This window comes from Orcinus orca, chromosome 11 (genome assembly GCF_937001465.1).
Source record: "Orcinus orca chromosome 11, mOrcOrc1.1, whole genome shotgun sequence".
Taxonomy (NCBI): domain Eukaryota; kingdom Metazoa; phylum Chordata; class Mammalia; order Artiodactyla; family Delphinidae; genus Orcinus; species Orcinus orca.
In genome coordinates, this window is record NC_064569.1 from 49869223 (window position 1) to 49890464 (window position 21242).

At 47.8% G+C, this 21242-nt stretch overlaps 1 protein-coding gene across 4 annotated transcripts in view; it reads right to left on the minus strand.

The window, feature by feature from the left end:
* The window catches only part of PPM1H (protein phosphatase, Mg2+/Mn2+ dependent 1H), a 264482-nt gene that overhangs the window by 53399 nt on the left and 189841 nt on the right, over positions 1-21242 (minus strand). For 2 of the 4 annotated variants that reach the window (XM_049693972.1, XM_004276584.3), the window contains exon 6: positions 16300-16418. The exons of the other annotated variants lie outside the window; for them this stretch is intronic. In XM_049693972.1, the coding sequence (XP_049549929.1) occupies positions 16300-16418 (119 nt within the window). The remainder of the gene's footprint in view (positions 1-16299; positions 16419-21242) is intronic. 4 annotated transcript variants of the gene reach the window in all.

The window sequence follows — 21242 nt, forward strand, 5'->3', positions numbered from 1 at the left end:
CAGAAAGTTCTTTCTCATCTTTGCTGGATTCCTCCATTCCCAGCCACAGCCCCCACTCTGACTTCGTAACCCACAGGCCAGGGACCCAACGTTCATGCTTTGGCACCATCCACACAGATCACTTCCCATGCTCTCCCTTCTCTCCTAAGTCCTGACTTTTAACTAGAAAGAGGGATGGAAACAGCACTTGCTTCCCTAAGTCTTAATTTCCTTAGTGGGACTTCAAAGTCATTTAAGAAGAATGTGACCCGTTCTGAGGGCTGTGATGGACCCTATTCCTTCAGGGGCTGCCTCATCTTGACCATCCACTCCTGCGGCTCCAGTGACACACACCAGTGAGTCACATTCTTCCACTCGCTGACCTCTTGACACGGCCTTGGACGGCTCTCCTCCCCTGGGAGTCTTTCTTCCTGGATTCTCCCCGCCTGGCAGAGTCCACGGTGGGCGTAGAGTCAGAGGTTCTTAAGTTACAGCTGAGCCCTCACGTGGACTAGCTGTGTGAACTTGGCAAAGTCCCGCAACCTCACTGCATTTGCTTCTTCAGCTGCCTTTCTTCACAGAAGTTTCCAAGGATTAAATGCGAATATGTCTGGGAAGGTCCTTTGCGAAGAAGGATAAGGTGCTATTTAACTCTAAGTGGTGGCTATTATAGTCTTAGGAGCGTCCCTCATCACTGGGGAGGTAGAGCACAGATAACCGGTCCCCACAGGCAGGAGGACAGCACATTCCCCCAGGAAAACTGCTTCCTGCTGAGGCCCCGAGACACCCCAATTCATACTTTTTCTACTGCTGCTAGTGATACCAAAGTATGAAGGAGAGCACCTGTGCAACTTTCATCCGGAAAGGTCTACGGTTCCACTGGAAAGTGAAGACTCAGAGACTCAGAAGGGTATCTCTGAGCTAATAATCTAAAGGGGGTGTTTTTGGGTTGGTCTGAAATAGTCACAAATGGAGAATCTTCCCCCCTCAGCTAGAAGCTCAGCGCCCTTCTAGGAGGGAGGCTAAGCCCCAGGAAGTTTCATTTGCCCAGACAGAAACTAAGTCCTAGGCAGACAGAGGCACATCTCAGAGGGGCTGAGCAGGTTTGGATGGAGGATGGTAGACAGAGCGTCTCAGGCTCTGGTCCCCATCTCGGGCTTCCAACAACCAAATCTCAACAGAAGCTTGAATCCCAGGAGGCTGGGATGAAACATCACCGAGGCCTGGATGGTCAGGAACAGACACATGCCTGGAGCCCAAATGCTACCCGTGGCTTTTAAGAGCTTGGCATGACCTCAATTAAGCAATTCACGGAATCCACAGCGGCTCTCCCACCAACTCAGCTCTCTCCACACCCATCCTCCCCCAGACCTTCCTGGAAAAAGCAACGGGGGATTGGCAATCACCTCATTCTTCCTTTTTCCTGCCAGCCCTCTGTATTTGCAAAGGAGTCGAGCCCAAAGCCTAACCACAGAGCTCAGAAAGTAGAGGCTGCTTCCTGCTCCTGGAGATGGCCCTGCAGTGGGTGGCCCACACCCCCTCCTCCCTGCATGAATACCCATGCTTGCGTTTTCTTTAAGGCAACACAAGATTTTGGTACTTTGTCGGGTCTCTTATTTTTTTAATGCCTTCTTTTAAGAGGCCCTGTTTCCTGGTTTCAAAGATTCACAGCTAAGGAATTCCCCCCAAATTTCTTAAATTTGTCTTTGGATGAAATCTTAATATGCTGGAAAAATGTCCCCCAACTGGCAGGGAGGGTGAATGTGAACCAAACTTAATGAGGTCATTAAGTCAGAGCCGGGGAGTAAGGCTGAGAGGCCGTGCTCAGGGCCCCAGGGTGAGTAGCAAGAGGCTAAGAAACATCCCCTACCCAGCAGGCAGGCCGGGGGTTAGGAATATCCTCTCTAATGCTTCTGGGCAGCACCCTCTCTGACACAGGCTCACCACTGTATATACAAGCAGGCTTTCCTTATTTGTAGATCTGAGTTTTGAGGGATGGGGTCATATTTTGATGCACTGGGTCCCTGGATTTATGTGCCAGGAGTCGTTGTCAATGGGTATCTTAATTACTTGATTCCTGGGAAAGTCCCCCTGTGAGGCCAAGCCTCCACCAACAAATGCCACTTTATCTTCTCCTTTTGGTCCTTGGACTGTCATTTAAATTAGCTGAAGCCTGCAGGCCCTAAGCTATCTACACGTTGATGCGCTGGTGCCAATCTAGTGCAACAGTCTGGATTCAGGCACAAACAGCATGCTTGAATTTAAGAGTGTGATTAATATTTGGTGATGTAATTCAAGAGAGCTGGCAGGTGCCGTGCAGCCCAGCTTGTGTATGGCTGGCTGTGAATAAGAGAAACCAATGAAAGGGGAAACCTTCCGGCCCTCTCTGCAGGAAAACTTTTCATAATGGGGGGCAAGCTCTGTTCCTTCTGTTCCTGACATTGCAGTTGCCCTTGAGGAAACACCCCCCCCCCCCCCGCCGGCACCCATTAGTAGGGCCGACCCACAAGCCCTGGGAAAATGCCTACCTCTCCCCTTCCTCCCGTCAGTATGCCTGGACCAGAGCCCGCCTGGCGTTCTGCGAGTGGTAACCATGCCTCTCTTGTGGCCTAAACACTCCTCTTCCTACCGCCAGGCCTCTGGTGGCGGCAAGACACAATAGGGCTTGCGTTCACGTCACTGGTCCATGTTCCCCGGGAGCACCCACTGGCTTAGAGCAGAGGTTTCACACTCTATGACTTTCAAAGACACGTATCGATCTCGTTAACCCAGTGTACACCCACACACACCTCAGAAAACAATATTTATGTTTACCATGTGGTATCCACTTTGATATTTTCTTTTCTCCCTGTGCAACTTAATTTAAAATGCACATCTCCAGACACCAAACTGATTTCACAACCGCCCAATGGGTCCCCACTCACAGTTGGAAATGTGTAGAAAGGAATTTGGATAGCTGCTCCTGGTAGCTCCACATGAGGAGATCAGGCTTTGACCGGAGATGAGAGCAACAGGTTCTACCGGATTCATTCGTGAATATTTACTGAGCACCTACTAGCTTCCAGGCACTCACACAGGTGCTGGGTATATGGAGTTAAATAAAGTAAGGGTCATTTCTTGACTCATGGGCCCAAGGTGAGCAGTGGAAAAGGATTCACATGGAAAAAAATGCTTTGAATCAGTCTACTGAAAATAGAATCCATCAGGTACACATGCAAAACAGAACAAATAATATTTCAGGACAAAACATTCTGGATGACTTTTAGGGAAACTTCAGATTTGGAAATGATCTCTGATTCAGCGTCCACTTGGTGTGCATTAGCACTTGGCTAGAAGAGCTTCATATTCTAATCAATAACATTTAGATCTCCCACAGGTATGAAGCAGAGATCCTTGTTTTATGAGCACACAAATATGGAATGATTTCTGCCTCCTCAGGGACCATTCATTCTGAAACAAACATGAATTTCATGGATATCGGCCTTTATGTCGTATGAGACCAAGTCAATAGATACAAATCAGGAAATAACCAAAATTGACCCCATATCCATGAATGGTGGGGAGAAATTAGCAAACTGTTTGCTACAAAGAGGGTTTTACTGCAGAGGCCAGTTCCTCCATGCTGGTCTTGGAGCCCTGCCTCACAAAGCTTCTCTCTCTGGTCATGTAGATATTTGTAGCCCAGAGCACCAAGTCCTACTGTTATCCCCTGGAAGAAGCACTTACACACTGGGACGCTAACGTATGCTACAGCCTTTCAATATTTCCATTCAAGCGCCCTTGAACAGGCCGAGCTCAAGTATCTCAGAGTAAACACCAATGCTTTTTCAAGTCTTCTGTTCTTTCTTAAAAAGCGATGAGAATTTTGCATAAGCATACACACACGACATTTATTTCAAAGCTCAAAAATATCCTCCCCCACCCCCAAATCTTCAGTTGAATTAGATGCTTATCCTGCGGATGACTACACTCTTCCGGAATCCTCACCTAACACCCACATTACTCGAGCCTCAGGGTAAGAAGCACGGGCCTGGGGTGAGGGCTGCCAACATTACCAGTGGGGGGAACATAGCGCTCTCAGCTCCTGCATCAGGGTGGCCCTACTGCTTTAGATGATGGACTGCAAAGGCAGCAACTGTGAAAGCTTCCGCCATCACATCACCCCTAACACTTACGGAATTCTAATATACCCAACGTTTATTGTGCACTTGCTTCGCTCTAGGCACTGTTCTAAGCGCTTATATTTTTTAAACTTAGATGATTTTTAGAACAACCTTTTAAGACAGGTATTAACATGAACCCCATTACACAAGTAAAGAAAATGGAGGTCACACTGCTAGGAAACAACAGAGGTTAAGCTCATTTCCAGGTCTGCAGCAAAGTGCATTGTGCTCTTAACCACGGTCCTCTGCCCCTTCTTGAAGAGCTGTGGATCTGTGTAGATACCATAAAATGGCATGATATGCAAGAAGAATGCTTAATTACTATCTCATCCTCAGAGTATATCATAAAAATTTTTAGGGTCTACCCCTCTCCAGGTTTTTACAGAAGTCAGTCGCATGCAAGTTTAAACATACCACCTTCTCGGACTGCTTCTTCCCTTGACAATATGGTGGATGTTCAAGGTCACTGCAGAATTAGGTTTAACCTGAGGTCTGGCTCTCAAGCCGTTCTGTTGATTATAGATTGAGAGACCTTAAATCTTCACACTTAGATGCCCAGTTTCTCACGAAGGGATCCAAGGCCACCCAGAAGGACTAGGCAAATTTGGGGAGGGAGTACCATTTACTCAGGATGAACAGGAATGAGAAACCAGCAAGTTAGATACCCCGGGAGCATGGTCTGCTGACCTAGCCCACGTATCTATACTGTGCCTGAGGCCTGAACTATCTATCCAGGTTACGGGCACAAGTGCCAATAAAGTAAAAGAAAGGCTCAATTCAACTCTGACCAACTGTTCGCACCTAAGGGCTTCATCACTCCTTATCCCCCCCTTCAGGTCTCATCCACAGCCCCCTCCTGAACACAGTCTTTGGTCCACGCAGGTAGACAAAGAGGTTCCCAAGCACCGGCAGGAGGATAAGCAGGAGGCTGGAGTCACAAGCCTGCTAAGGAGCCCGGTGTGCCCAGTGCCTGCTAATCAATCATTTCTGCAAGCTGTCGCTCGTCCTAGCCATGGTAAGAATAACTGGGGCTGCCCAAGGTCAATGTTTAAGGATATACAAGAATCACCTGGGAGGGAGGCTGAAAAAAAAACCCCAGAGCCCAGGACCTCAGGGATTCTGGAATGTTTTTAATAATCACCCCAGGTGAGGACTTCCCTGGTGGCGCAGTGGTTGAGAGTCTGCCTGCCGATGCAGGGGACACGGGTTCGTGCCCCGGTCCGGGAAGATCCCACATGCCGCGGAGTGGCTGGGCCCTTGAGCCATGGCCGCTGAGCCTGCGCGTCCGGAGCCTGTACTCCGCAACGGGAGAGGCCCGCGTACCGCAAAAAAAAAGAAAAAAAAAAAAGTCTATTGAATAATCACTCCAGGTGAAAAAGCTTCCTCGTGGGTCCACATTCCTCTGCCAGTTTGGGTATAGGTTTGTCCTACACTTGACTGTAAGCACCATGGGGTCAGGGACTATTTTTATCCTCTTTGTTTCTCCAAAACCCAGCACAACACCCAGTTCACTGAATGAGTAAGTAACAGTTAAACTAATCACCCCACAGAGATAGATAAAGCCCAGTACTCTGTCCTTTAGGCCACTGAGCACGATACACAGCACTTGATTTGACTGGGGAGGCGGACACAGCTGATTGAATCCTGGTGGAATCTGAACCTAGAGCTGGCAGAGTCTCATTGCCTTTGCCAGAGTAACAAGGTGAAGGATAAAAAGGGGAGGTGTTACCAGCATTTCTAGTTCTTACAGAAAGACGCATGCTTAGCTCTTCAGCGAGGGACAGACATAAGACCTTGCCTTGCTATGAATAAGTCTTAGATTGACTTGTCTGAAGGTCAGAGGAACATGAAGGTAGAATGAGATCTTTCAGGGTGTGGAGTGGTGGTTCTCCAACTCTCCTATGTGGATTCCTGGGGTAAGCCCAGAACCCAGGGGTTTAAACCTACACCCCAGCTGACTCTGATGAAGAGGCCCTCAAGCCATGGTGAGTCAGCACCTTTATGGGACTGTCAGCTTGAAACCAGCAACATTGATTTCCTACTCTGAAACCTGGTGGGCAGAGAAGGCGTGGCAGGGAAAAGAAAAACCTTATCTATCTCTGGTGAGAGTGAAATGTTATAACTTGAGGAGTGCAGGCTGGACATAGGAAAATGTTTCCTTGGCAGGCTTGTCCAGTACCTGGAAATTTGTTGGAGTGTTCTAGCACTCACTTCTCTGGAATTTCCTTAAAAACAGGATCTTATAAATAGACTGAGGATTGGACCATATGTCCTTCTAAATATACTGTCAGCCCTATAGTTCTGTCCTGCTGTGTGTCGTTTTCACACTTTATAGAGGTGTAGAGCTCTCAAGGGTGGGAAAATAAATTATGTTAGTTATTGCCATCCTCAGCATGGCATTCAAAGTTTCCCTCACTTACGTTAGGCTACCATCAGGAACATTATCTAGTTGATAGGTACCAGTAAGTGAGTACGGAGGTCGCAAACACTGACAAACTCCTGTACTGGCTCGCAAATAATGACTGTCCCAAGTCCCCAACTGCCCCATCTGCTGCTCTGGATTCTCCCCTAAAATCCCCATGATGTAGTAAAGAAAGAATTAATGCGGACTTCCCTGGTGGCTCAGTGGCTGGGAATCCTCCTGCCAATGCAGGGGACGCGGGTTCGAGACCTGATCCGGGACGATCCCACATGCCGCGGAGCAGATAGGCCCGGGCGCCACAACTACTGAGCCCGTGTGCTGCAACTCCTGAAGCCCGTGCACCTAGAACCCGTGCTCCGCAACAAGAGAAGCCGCCGCAATGAGAAGCCTGCGCCCCGCAACGGAGAGTGGCCCCCGCTCGCTGCAGCTGGAGAGGGCCCTCATGCAGCAATGAAGGGAGGGAGAAAGAATTAACGCCTGGCACAGCAGGGGGGCTTCTAGGACCCCAAATGTAGCCTATTCCTCCATGTTGACCATCAAAATATTTTGAATGTTACCTTCAGCTTCCACATTCCCAGAACACATAACTTATTTTCATGCCCCTGGGCTTCCACCTGTGCTATATACTCTGCTCAGAATGTCCTTCCCTCCTGCCCTCAACCCTCTTGAAACTCCTCTCCTATTTCAGACCTTTGGTTCAAACACGACCTTCTCCACTGAGTCTTCCCCAGTCCCTATCTCCCCTCCTCAAAACCACTACTCCCTCTTCCACAGCCACAGGGCCTTTTTTCTTCAAACCCCCTTTTGGTAAGCCCTATACTCTGTCTTGCTTTAGTTATTCATGCACAAATTTCAACAGATCTACCTCCCTCACTCCTGAGATTTTAAGAATAGATTTATATGGAAAATATATCATTTGATCAATTTCCAGAAAGCCAGCCAGTTCCTGGGCCAGCTGACCACCTCTATGATGTGAGCACAGCCTTATCTGATAAGATCCTTCCTACGTGGGGACACGCTTTGGCCACTGAGGGTCTTGGAAACCCGGCTCCTGGGCTGTGGCTCAGGAGGGATGCAGCAGTGCCTCATCAGGTCCAGCACAGAGACAGATGGAAAGTCTGTGGATGGATTTAAAAAAAAAAACCCAAACAAATAAACAAAAACCCCCCACAAGCAAATAACACAAAAAACACCCTACCCAGCAGCCCCCAGTGACAGAGGGGTTTCCAACTGTACTGGGGGGGGGGGGACTCTTATAGATAAGAAGTTGGCACAGCAGCTGTCGGAAAGACCTGCCCAGCGGAAGTGGCCAGCACTCCCTGATCTTCAGTCTCTTGCTTCTCTAAACTGCCTTCCTTTTTCTTTTAGGTTTTTAGCCTCTCATTACAATTGAGAAACAAGCATCTCAACACATACTATTAGGCCGTAAACCTCCCGAGGCAAGGGTCAGATCTTGTTGGCCCTTCCAACCTCCATAACGTCTAATGATTCTATTATCAGACACACACAGCACTTACTCCATGCCAGGCTCCGGTCAATGCGATGAACCAGACTAACTCATGCCATCTGATTAATATGCTCGGCCATTAGCCCCATTTACATACGGGGACACCGAGACAGAGAGAGGCAACGCGATGTGTCCCAGCCACACCTGGGGACCGTCCCCGCCAGGCGGTCTGGCTCCACATCCCTTGTTCTTAACTACGAGGCAATGTCTAACATGCCTCAGATGTACAGTAAAGGCGTGTCAAATATAAAAACAAGTGGGTCCTGGGGTTCCTTGGCTAAAAGGACACTGGCTATTTTAACAGGGATTTGGGCAAGCACTTGACACCCTAAAACTTCCCCAGGTGACTGGGAGAGCTAAGTTGCTCCCTCCCATATACTGGACAACCCCAAACAATGATCACTGCGGAGAAGCGGCAGAGACCCCGCTTCTCGGAGGTATATGAAGGGGCACAGATAAGTGTGTGACTGTTCACAGGGTCTGAGGAGGAAGGAAAAGCTTGGAAGTAGTTTGGCCACTTTAGGAACAACACACTTACACTTATCATTAAAGCAGAGAGAGGCGTAGGAGTGTGTAAAGGGTGAGTGGACGACCAGCAGGGAGCGAGCTGGTTGGGCAGCTCTTTTCTTTCTCCTCTCTGCGGCCCGACAACGCGTGTCTTGGTTTCCAACCATTTGCAAAGATCTCTCAGCCTCTCCTGGCCTCATGGGCAGGGCGGCAGGGAGGAGGGCGGGGAGCAAGGAGTCATTTATCACTGTCGGGAGATGTGCTGCACGCAGCAGGGCCGGCTTTCCTCCCTGCTGTTCCTACAGCCAGAGCCGCAAATCTTGAAAAGATGCAGAACATGCACCTCGCAAATAACCATTCATCATCGCTGCTCTGGGAGCCCGGGAGCGGACCCTCCTGACGTGAGGCTGACCGGCTCTGCCTTCAGCCCGGGCCCCAGCGGAGCTGGGAACACGGGGACTTCTCAGGCACGTAATTCCTGTTCTGGCCAATCCCCATCTACTACAATCTACTGAAGTTTGGGGTTAAAATTCTCTGAAATGCCACCCAAGCCCCTCTTCTCTCCACAAAGTCAGATTTCCAGATTGCTTTCAGTAATCAGGCTGCAGCCACGGTGGCCCATAATCGTTAAATTTGAAAATACAAGTTGCTAGGAGGAAATTAAGCCCAGGTTTAACTTGGGAATGGCCTGCTTTCTCGCGAAGTAATTATAAAATTAAAATGTGCTATTTCTCCGGTGAGTATAAAAGGCCTCCTCGGTGAGGTCTGCGGCCCAACACTAACGTCAGGATTTACACCGAGGAGGGACCGGAAAATTCCTTCCGTGCCTCAACGATGGGCATCAGGGCCATCTGCAGGTAAATTTCCAAAGACTGGGTTAGAGGTGATTAAAATCAAGAAGAGGAAGAGGTTTGAATTTTCCAATTACTCCTTAAAACTCAAAAGTCAAGCTGCTAGACAATGCAGGCTTTCCTAGTAAGACTAATAATGCTCAGCTAATTAGACCCACAGGCATGGCCAACATGTAAAGTCAGCCCAAAGGAGGGACACTGTCCCTTTAAAATCTGCCTGGGGATCCGTGGAAAAGCTAATGAGGAGTGTCCGTTGGGGCTGCTTTATTAGGTGGTCCTCCAGAGGATAAAGCCTGGGGTTTCTGTAACAGGGCTTCTGTGCTTGATCCAATAAATCAATTTATATTAAATGCGGGTATAGCTCTGGAGCTGGCTTCATAAAGCATTCTGTGGCATTTCTCAATCTGCTTATCCCCTTCCCTGTCAGCCTGCCTGAACGCACTGTCAGAGGGCATTGAAAAGAGCAATAAAAAATAAGACAGAAGGCGTATCTACGTTATTTGTGAAACTCGACCCAGCAGCTCCAGACTCATGCTGGGAGGCTGCTTCCAGTGAGTTTCTCTCCAGAAGATGTTTGGATGGTTGGTAAGAAGCCCAATGCTGTGGGACTGCAGTGCTCAACCCTGAGCTGGGCTCCAGGCTGCAGACTGAGAATAAAGGTCACCCCGAACAGAAAGGAAAGGGTTGCAAGGGAAGTTGGTTTTTACTCCGATCCTCGGGGTCTGGAATACTCTTCAAGAAGTGAAAGGAAAAGCAAGATGAATAAAAGCGTCGAAAGCTGGCACGGTCCAGGAGGTGGCGGGGAGCGGCTGGAGGAGGGAGGTGTGCTACTGACCAGGGCAGATGGAACGGGTCTTCCTTCAGGCTGGCCAGCAGGCTCGCCAGTGAGTGATCGCTGCAGACCGTCATCCCTAAACACAATGACTTATACCCCTGAAGATCTCAAAAGGAGAGGAAAGCCCATCCCCCACTTTTGGACTCTGTAGCGGGGCCAGAAGCCACAACACGTGGCCACACCGTTCCGTTCTCCCCATCCAGGCTCAGCTTTTTTTTTTTTTTTTAACTCTTTGCTGTTGGGTTGTTCAGTTACAGACAGCTCCTGGCACCGTCCCTCACCAGTTAGACCCGCATTCTTCCATTATCTAGACTGCATTGCCATCTGCTAGGACTTTTTGTGATGATGGAAATCTATATCTGCAATGTCCACTTCAGTAGTCACGAGCCACATGCGGCTCCCGAGCAACTGAGATGTGGCTGGTGTGACTTGGGAAATGAATTTTTACTTAATTTTAACTAATTTACATTTAAATGGCCACAAGCGGCTAGTGGCCACTCGGCTGGAGTGGACACAGAATAGAAAAGCTTTCCTTTGCCTTCATAAAGGTAGCGAATGCTAAGAGGAGAAAATGGTGGTGGACCCCACTCTGTTCCCAGGGGAAAAGCCTCTGATTTGCTCTTAGTTTCAGGGGAAAGACAAGAGGGAACAATTACCCTGATGTGTCATCAAGCTAGAATCATGAAGAGTTAAGGGCTGCAAGAGATAAAAATGAAAGGTTACCATCACTGGAATTTTCCTAATGGAATCTGTCTTTCCCAGAAGCTCTGAAAAGCAGAGCAAAGCTCTCCCGCCACCAGACATGGAGGTTGGCAGTGAAGGGCAAAGAAAGCATTTTATCAAACGAGAGACCTAGGCCTAGGATTGGCCCAAGGCCCCAGAACCTTGGCAGAGCCGGGAGCAGTATCCAGGGAGCTTATCTCCCAAGGCAGTACTCTCCTTCCTAAGTAAGCCATGCAATCTCAAGTTACCGGTCCAGCCTGCCCCTGAAACGAGACCATTGTAAATGTTAAAAAGGCTCTGCTTAAAGAAAGAATTCTGGTGTACTTTACTCTTAACCAGAACCATCTGGAAGCAATCTTGCATTCACACGATGGACTTCTCGTCGTCTTTGGCCCTCGCTCTCAACAAATCCCATCAGCCCAGGAACAGCTGCTGGAGAATCTGGCCTGACGCCAGGGGTGAAGCTACAGCGCCCTCCCTTGTCCTGCCGGGGCTCCGGCTTGCTCATCACCCCATCTGGACACAGAGCACGAAGAACACAGATCCTTCACAAGAAAGCGAAATCACCAGCGGTCACAGGAGCAGGGACTTGGTGCCACAAAGCCAGCTGTGAGAAACTGTTGTTTCAGCCCGGTAACACAGACGCCTGCCAGCAAATTATGGCCTGAGACGGCTCAGAGGGCCGTGGGTCTGGACGCTCTGCTCGTAACGCCAGCCAGTGTGCATCCTGCAACAGCAGCTCCACACAAAGGGCCAGGGAGGAAGGGCAGCGGCTTGCGCTGAGTCCAAGACCAGAGCTCTGGCGTCAGGACCAATGACACCAGGCACAGAAAGCGAGAGCTGGGATGCGTCAGGGACCAACTCAGCACTGGGGGCGCTGTTAGAAAATGCCTTTGTAAATCAAGTCACTGTGTAAACTACCTGAGCAGGCTGGGAAAGGGTCAGGGTTAGGAGCCAGGTGAGAGACGGATTTCATTAGGAAGGTCCTGGTGGCGATAACCTTTTGTCCTCTGTGCAACCTGGGCCTGCCAAGCTGCCCCACAGTCTCCGAGAAAGCGTGAGGGTGGGGGAGAGAAGGGATCCCCGTCACGAGGCAACAGACTCATCCTTAATTATGAGAGGCTTCCCAGAGCCGACGCCCTCCCCCTCACTGCCTCTCGGCTGCAGACACACCGCAGAAAGCTGGCAGGGTGCTGCTCTCATGAGAGCGATCGATTTTCCTAAGTAAGGGAGACTCGGTTCTTCGGGGATCTTCCCCATCATCACCACGTGGCCCCAGTCCACGCACAGACGTTAGTGACGAGTGGGAAGCATCACTGTTTAATTTGGCCGATGGTCCATCAGGTCAGACTGGGAAGTAGAAAAGTTACTACCTCAGCAGCTCCTGAAATGCCTCATTCCATCCTCTTGTCCTCTAAAGGACTGTCAAGGAGACACTGATCCTGGTAGATGGAGGTCCCCTGCTTAAACTTCCATCGCAGCTCAGAACTGAATAATTATGTCTGATCTTACCCGAAAAAAAAAAAAAAAAAGTTGATGCATTGTATCAGAAAGAGCCCCAGGCTAAAAGTCAGAAACCTGGGTTATTCTGACATTTTTGCACTAGTGGAAGCTGAGTAAACCACTTAATCCCCTCTGAGCCTCGATTTGCTCAGCTGCAAAATGGAACAAGGGAGGAGGAATCACTGGGCATTTGGGCAGTTCAGCCTGAAGTGAGGCTGTCTGGGGTCACAGACTGGCTTCTCCTCTTACTAGTTGTGTGACCTTGAGCAACTCGGCCCCTGTGCCTCAGTTTCCTCATCTGTAAAATGTACCTAGTTCCTAGGATTGTTCAACATGAAGAGTCCTGTAAAGGTCTCATCACAGTGCCTGGCCCTTAGCTCTCCCACTCACTGTCAGCTAGCCCCACGATTAGTGGGGGACAAGCAGGCAGATAAACATTTCCACAACTAGGTCTTTGCTACAAGGGTTCAACAGTTGGCAATAGGTGAACCCCTATTTGTTAGAAAGGTTTCAGAGACACAAGCTCACAGGCCAAGGCTAATTCGGAAGGCAAGAAACGTAAAGGAGGGACGAGGTAAGGACTTATCTGTCTCCTTGAGCGTGACACACTGCCAATACTCACCAGTCCACCTTCAACCAATCCCAAGAGCTTGGTAGTAATTGGAGGCTTTTGTGGGAAAAGGGCCCCTGCTGATCCATTTGCCAGCCCTTCTCTCTCTATACACAAATCAGACAGGTAGGAAATTGGGAGCCCATGTTTCTTCAGTCCTAAAAAATAACTGCTAGATTTGAGGTTTTCTGTTAGAGGTTAAAAACATTTTTTAGGGCTTCCCTGGTGGCGCAGTGGTTGAGAGTCCACCTGCCAATGCAGGGGACACGGGTTCGTGCCCCGGTCCGGGAGGATCCCACATGCCGCGGAGCAGCTGGGCCCGTGAGCCATGGCCGCTGAGCCTGTGCGTCCGGAGCCTGTGCTCTGCGGCGGGAGAGACCACAGCAGTGAGAGGCCCGCGTACCCCAAAAAACCAAACAAACAAACAAAAAAAACACATTTTTTAAAAGAACTCATTAAAGTTGGGAGGGGGTGTGTGTGTGTGGGGGTGGAGTTTACATAGGCAGTGGTCTAAATTGGCTTTAAACTTCCCAACTTCTTCCAACAAAGATGTCAACAGCTCTCCTTTTCCTTAAGCATCATTTTCAAATCATAAGTAACAAAAGATAGGAAATACACAAAGACGTACATCAATCTCTGCTCGCAGCCGAAGCTGTGAGCCAACAGCCATGCAGGGAACTTCGCTGCAACAAATGAGCAAATCACGTCTGACTGAAGCCATTCTCAGTCTTGGCTCCTCAGTTAATTCGGTACCTTCTGTGGAGTTCCGTACAATTAAAGAGAGCCCGTTATGGGCTATTTACTCGCTGAAGACCCCGCTAATGTGTGTTTGTGTGCACGTACCTGAGAGAGAGAGCAAAAGAGAGAGTAACTGTGTGTGTATACCATTGGATGTAATCTAATCCCTGAACCTATCTGCATTTTAAAAAACTGTAAAAAAGGGTAATCTTTAGCCATTTGTTTACCAAGTTGGTTTTGACTGCTGAGATCTCATTTGCCTTTTTGGCATAGAAAAAACATACAAACGGCCTTGCCTCGAGCGCAACATAGCTCGTGTGCAGGCTCTCTTCATTCCTGCCCTTCCCACTGACCACCTACACGTCGGCCTGCCCCCCATCAACTTCTGTGGATAGCGCTCTTCTTCCTTTCATCCAATAAACAAACACGGCCTGTCGACTACATGTCGGGCACAGGACGAGGCACTGGGCTGCCCCACAGGGGGCTTACAGACTAGTATAATTCGAGTAATGGATGACTTACCTCTTACATTCATCCCTTGGCCTAAGTCATCTGGTTTCTTGTTCATTTCCGTGCCTTCTCTGTTTTCTGCTTCCAGCCCTCTATTTGGCTCTAGGGATCTCACATACATATTGCCATGACGGTTTTTCTCTGGGTACCTGAATCTGCTTTCTCTCCTGCTCAGTCTCCTTCAAACTCCTCTCACAGCAAGCTTCCTACAACCTCGCTCTCATCATTTCAGTCTCCACCGAAACACACAAGAGTGACTTGCAGCCTCCCACAGTAGATCCTAAGGTCTCTGCCTGGCTTCCCATATTCTGATACATTCCCTCGGTACCAACGCAGCCTGATTTCCCACAGCCGCCCCCCCACCCCCCCACCCCCAATTTTGGCCATTTCCCGCGCTGTCTCTTAGATCTGCTCTTTTGGTTTAGGTGTTTACAGCCACGTGGGTTCCTACCCTGGGAAGCCTTTCCTTCCATCTTTCCAAATTCTACAAAAACCAGACCAAACTCTGCCACGGTTTTCTGAATTACACAATCCCTCACCTTAAACTTTTCTGTAAGGAGTGCTGACTTTGCTGACTGAATAAAAATGAATTTGCGAGAAAACCCAGTCTGGGGCAACAAAACTGCAGAACTCAGAGCCGCAAATATGGTGAAACCTTTCCGATCAATCCGATCACGTTTTAGAGCAGGGGTAAATATTTTAGGCTCTGCTGCAACCACTCAACTGCCCTGCTGTCGTGTGAAGGTAGTGACAGATCAAACATAAACAAATGAGCGTGGCTGTACTTTTAAAACTTATTTACGAAAGGGGTGGGGGGTGGAATTTGGCTCTCAGGCCGTAACTTGCTGACCCTTTTCTAGAAGAAGAGAGGATACTGGTGAGGACCTTCTCTTTAGATGGCAAAGGAAGGACAACCGGACGTGCCTTAGATCAGCCTCTGATCCTCCCGAGTGGCTCGACTGTCTCTTTAAGACAGTACGTACCCTAGGAGTAGATTCCCAGCCTAGAAGTCATCACCATGGGAATTTGGGCTGTGACCATCTGTTATAGCTATTCCGGTCAAAGAAGAAGAGATAGTGGAATTGACTTTGTCACCTGTGTTGGGGACGTGGTGAGGAAAGAGGCCACTGTTTCCTTCTGCTGACCTCCAGCGTGGCAGGAGGCTCCCTGGTGAGGATCGCAGGGCCTAGAGCAAATCTTCACCCACACTTCTTTGTGCCGGGCACTGCTCTCTCATTTCATCCTTACACCAACCCTATGAGATTTAAGTACTTCATCACCATATCTGTTTTTCAGGTGGAAGAAACCGATGAGGTCTTAGTCAGTGTCAGCTACTGACACACACAAACTGTTTTGGTGCCCTATATCGGTGTGTTTGGGGAATAAGATGCCCCTTGCCACGAGTTCTTATTTCGATATGAATGTGATGAAATCATGAAGACAGCTCATTACCTCTGGTGCTTACAATCACCCTTCAAAGAGTATTCTTTTCACTTTATTCATGGGAAATGGCACTCATAGGGGTTAAGTAGTTTATCCAACTTTGCCTATTCAGAAAGGTCAGAGTTATGATTCAAATCTAAACTGGTCTGGCCAAACAGAGCTCTGGTTCATTCCTCTGAGCCCCGCTACCTCTTCAGTAACCCTAACCTAAAAACCCAAGTCTAATGTGTTTTTAAAAGCCCCCCAACGCTTGCTCTGTATGAAGTGAGGAATTACATCAGCTTCGTGGGTCTAGTGTCCCCAAGGAGGGCCTCAGAGAGCAGAAAAGCAAACCAACACCCAGATGGGAGAACTGGCGCCCAGGCGAAAGCAGCAGAAGTGGGCGTAGCCCCTTTTCCTTCCCCACAAACCCAGGTCTCTGGCTGCACCTCCTGATCCAAAGTGCGGGAGTGGCGCTTCCTTCACACACGCTGCAGCAGTGCCAAGGCAGAGGGAGGCGTGTTCTTACCAGCCTGTCATATTAAAATCCCTGTAGAGCATCTTCTTCCCAAGTTCCTTTCTCTGTACTCTCCTTGGAAACTCCAAATGTGTGAACTCATTTCCCAGCAAGTGAGGCTGCATGAATGCCTAATAGCAAAAAGAAAAGAAAAGGAAAAAAAAAAAAAAAAAACCCACACATATTTAGAGGAAAAAATAAGACCCAAGGATGTTTTTGCAAATTGAGACAGCCCACATTTCAGAAACAAGAACACAGTTCTCAAATTTTAAGGGAGATAAATAGATTGAAGACTCTAAATACAAACAGAATATCAACAAATAAAAATCATGAATCTAATTTATAAAGGAATGTGACTTTTTCATTGGAGATGATAAAACTAATGGTAATCAAAGACGTGTATCTCTCAAGCAAGGAAAAGGTTCACTTTTTAATTCAAATTCAAGATGGTTTCACTTGGGCTGAATGGCACGGTGAGGAGGTAGGAAAGCTCCCCCTGACTCTCCCCTCCTTGGCTTTCTCTGCTGGCCTATTTGTACGCCTAGTTATTGGGCCTGGCCTCTGAAAGCTGCATGTGGGTCTCCATGTCAACACAATGGCCTGAGAGAGCGGAGCGGGTTGGGACTGGATGCACCAGACAGGAACTTTCTGTTGGACTCCCTCCATTTTGCTCTGCAGTAATTTGATCATGTAATTGGAAGACTGTTCCAGAACAGATGGCTTCTTCCCCTCCCCCAAATCTCTGTTCACACTACAAAAGTCTTGAGCAAACAGCCACTTAGGGAATTGCTTTGAAACAACAAACAGTCGCATTGTCACACTCAAAATTCAAATCCAGTTACCCAAGAGATGAAATGCTCAGGTATGGACTTCCCTGCTCAGAGGCCACACACTGTAAGCAGACCTGCCCCGGAGCCGTCCCACACCAAGCCGTATACCTGCTTATTAGCAGTGTACTGGAATGGATCTTCTCTCTCTCTCTTCTCTTTCTGGCAGGGAAAAGAGTGGGTGGAGCAAATCACGGCCTGGCACTGTAGGACAGCCAGGGCTCCCTGCCATAGGACAGATGGCCATATCCTCGGTCTCCTGAAAAAAGGCATCTCCCACAGCCTCTTTCCCCCAGGACCTGACGCTGGCAGATCTCCCACTGATTCTCATGGTGGTCTGGAGGTCTCAGCTGGATGGTAGCCGTCAGAAGCTAAGCGCATCAAGCTGAACTGTCCCCAGGCTGTCAGATTGGACCAGCTAAAAACTCCGAGCCAGTGACGCTGGGCAGGCTTTGGGGACAGGATGGGACAGGACTGAGAATGAGAAGAGGGGCTGTCCTGTCTGCTGTAACCAGCAGGTTCCAGGTCGGAGGGGAATTCTGGATCATCTTCGAGGGGCCCTGAAACCTCTGCTGGGGATGAGGCTTGGGCTGCCTATGGGTATCAAGGACACTTAAACACTGGGTTTTACAGAGAAGTTCCTTGGGGAGGGAGGGGGGAGGGAGGGAGGGACGGGGGAGGGAGGGAACTGATATTCATAGCGCAGGTCAATGGGGTAGGCTTTCGGAGAAACTTTGGGTTTGAATCCAAGCTCTGAATTTCTAAGCTGTGGGATTTTAGTGGGTGATTTAAGTGCTTGGGCCCCAGTCTCTTTACCTGTACATCGAGATTAACTGAAGATTTATCTCATACTGTTCTAACAATGAAAGGAAATGACATCTACAGTACACTTATCATGACTGCCTCTGCTCGTAAAAAGAAAATAATTTAGCCCTCTAGTAATCATGGAGCCCTATTACATCCTGAGTACTACAGTAAGTATTTCTTGAGCTCTCATTGCACACCCACGCCAACCTTATGGGCGGGACTGGCTACCTAATCTGTGGGGCCCAGGACACAAGGAAAATATTCAGCCTCTATTCAAAATTAAAAATTCCAAGAAGGTGACAGCAGAGCATTAAACCAAGTGCAGGGCCCTGGGCAACTGCACAAGTCATGCCCACAAAGCCAGACGTACTTACAGAGTAGATACCATTCTATTCCTTGCCTTTATTTTGGTCCACCCGTGAAAACTAAGGACCAGAGGCATTAACAGTCAATAACAGCAGCATTTTTATGTACCCTCAATCATCTCTCAGAACTTTGGGACTGAATTAACATGGCGTTTTTGTCTACCCACCCCCCCGCCCTCCAAGCTGGAGTGACACTGATTTAGGGGTTACCATGTGTCAGGCACTCGATACACCTTATGTTATTACCTCAACAATCCTACAAAGCACATGTCATAGACTCAATTTACAAAGGAGGAAACTAAGGTCCAGAGAGGTTAAGACACCTAGCCCAAGGCTATCAGCCAGGAATGGGTGGTTCTAGAGCTGAAGCTTCATATCAAACCCATAACCCCCATCTTAACCCTTATGTTGGCCCTTTAACCTGCACACATTTACAAAACACAGTAAGTGGGCAACAACAGGCCTGTGATCCATGCCAAGTGTGAACCACAAATAGGCACCCATGATGATCCAGTTAACAAAAAATTACAGATCTGCACACAACCTGGCCATGAGGATGCTCCTCAAGTAGCGAGAAGAAATCATTTAATAATACGAGTGATTAAACCCGCATAAATCCACACAAAAGAATCCTGTGCAATCACATACAAAGGTGTTATACAGAATATGTACTTACACAGAAAGAGCTGATCTATTTGTGAAAAACTGCATATCAAACAATGCGTCTGTGAGTGTGCAAGTGTATGAGCTTATGTGAATCGTGTCATATATATACACAGATCTATATAGGACATACATGTATACATAAATGAGTATGCATGTGTATAAACATAGGTACACAATACACATATACATTACATAACACATAGGTTAGGATGCAAAGGCCATTCCTAAGTACATTTTGTACCCTCGTGCCCTTTCTCCTGGAATACATTGCCTGGGCAGTTGTACCAGGAGAAGTCTGCAGGGTAGCTGGGAACTCCCCAGCAGCTTGCTGTCTGCAGGGGCCACCTCGCCCCTCCTTCTGGGGATGGGCAGCCTCAAAGGGGCCTTGAACCGCGTGTCACCTGTGACATCCGTTGCCCCTTCACATGCAGAGCCCTTCAGGGTCTCAACAAAACTCCTGCTTCCCCCCTTGTAACAACAGGCTACCGTATTTCATCAGTTCTAAGATGCCCTTTATTAGATGCGCCATTATTTTGTTACCTCTAAGGAAGGGCAAAAACAGCTACCAATTAAACGATGCGCGGTGCTTTCTTTCCCACGTCAAATTTTTAATTTATTATTTTTGAAAGAACTCCTTTAGATGTAGACAAAATTCTATTATCTATCACTATTGTGCATATTTAGGAAGGAATATATAAGTGAAGTGAATCGGTTAAGATTGTTCCAAAACGTTTTCACATTTAGAATCCAGTGGCACTCATTGCTTTCCAACTCTGAATCATCCCGTGTTCGTGATTTTCCACACAAGAGCGGGCTGTGTTTCAGGGGTGCGTTGGTCATGCAGCATTTCTTAAACAACCCACAGAAGAACTGCAAGACAGAAGCCAGCTTTGCAACCTTCCAGAGCCCGCTTGCTTCTGACTCCCACTTTGGGAATGTGGCTGAGCAAGTCTGGTCACTCCTCCCCAAGCCCCTCTGCACGACTAGTTGCATCCAAAAAGTGCTTCACTTCTGTCTGCAGGGTTTTCCTTCAAGCTGCTGGATGCCAGTCCTGAAGTTTTGGTGCTGCTCTTTTGATGTTTGCTCATGCTTAGGAGATGACAGCCATGTCATGCCTGCCACCTGGCTGACAGCAACAATCAACTGTAAAATATCCCAACTTCAAGTATGTCAAAAGGTAAGAGGAAAAAGCGTGCCCTAGCTCTGAGGAATTACTGTGATATTCATCCCCCATTGATACGGATGTCACATCCTTGGATTTCTCTCTCTTTGTGGTATTTTTCTTCCTCTGGCTGGTTGCCACAGCACATTTCACATCTTACATGACACATTTTCCATTACAATCAGGCCCACCACAGAATGCATGTGTATTCCATGTGTACCTAGGACATATCCCGCCATGACATATTTCTACACTGCTTTAAAGTCACCATCTGTGGTAAAGTAGCAGGATACAAAATTAATTCACAGAAATCTTTTGCATTCCTATACACTAATGATGAAAAATCTGAAAGCGAAATTAAGAAAACACTCCCATTTACCACTGCAACAAAAAGAATAAAATATCTAGTAATAAACCTACCTAAGGAGACAAAAGACCTGTATGCAGAAAACTACAAGACACTGATGAAAGAAATTAAAGATGATACAAACAGATGGAGAGATATACCATGTTCTTGGATTGGAAGAATCAACATTGTGAAAATGACTATAGTACCCAAAGCAACCTACAGATTCAATGCAATCCCTATCAAACTACCACTGGCATTTTTCACAGAACTAGAACAAAAAAGTTCACAATTTGTATGGAAACACAAAAGACCCCGAATAGCCAAAGCAATCTTGAGAAAGAAACACGGAGCTGGAGGAATCAGGCTCCCTGACTTCAGACTATACTACAAAGCTACAGTAATCAAGACAGTATGGTGCTGGCACAAAAACAGAAATATAGATCAATGGAACAGGATAGAAAGCCCAGAGATAAACCCATGCACATATGGTCACCTTATCTTTGATAAGGGAGGCAAGAATATACAATGGAGAAAAGACAGCCTCTTCAATAAGTGGTGCTAGGAAAACTGGACAGCTACATGTAAAAGAATGAAATCAGAACACTCCCTATCACCATACACAAAAATAAACTCAAAATGGATTAAAGACCTAAATGTAAGGCCAGACACTATCAAACTCTTAGAGGAAAACATAGGCAGTACACTCTATAACATAAATCACAGCAAGATTCTTTTTGACCCACCTCCTAGAGAAATGGAAATAAAAACAAAAATAAACA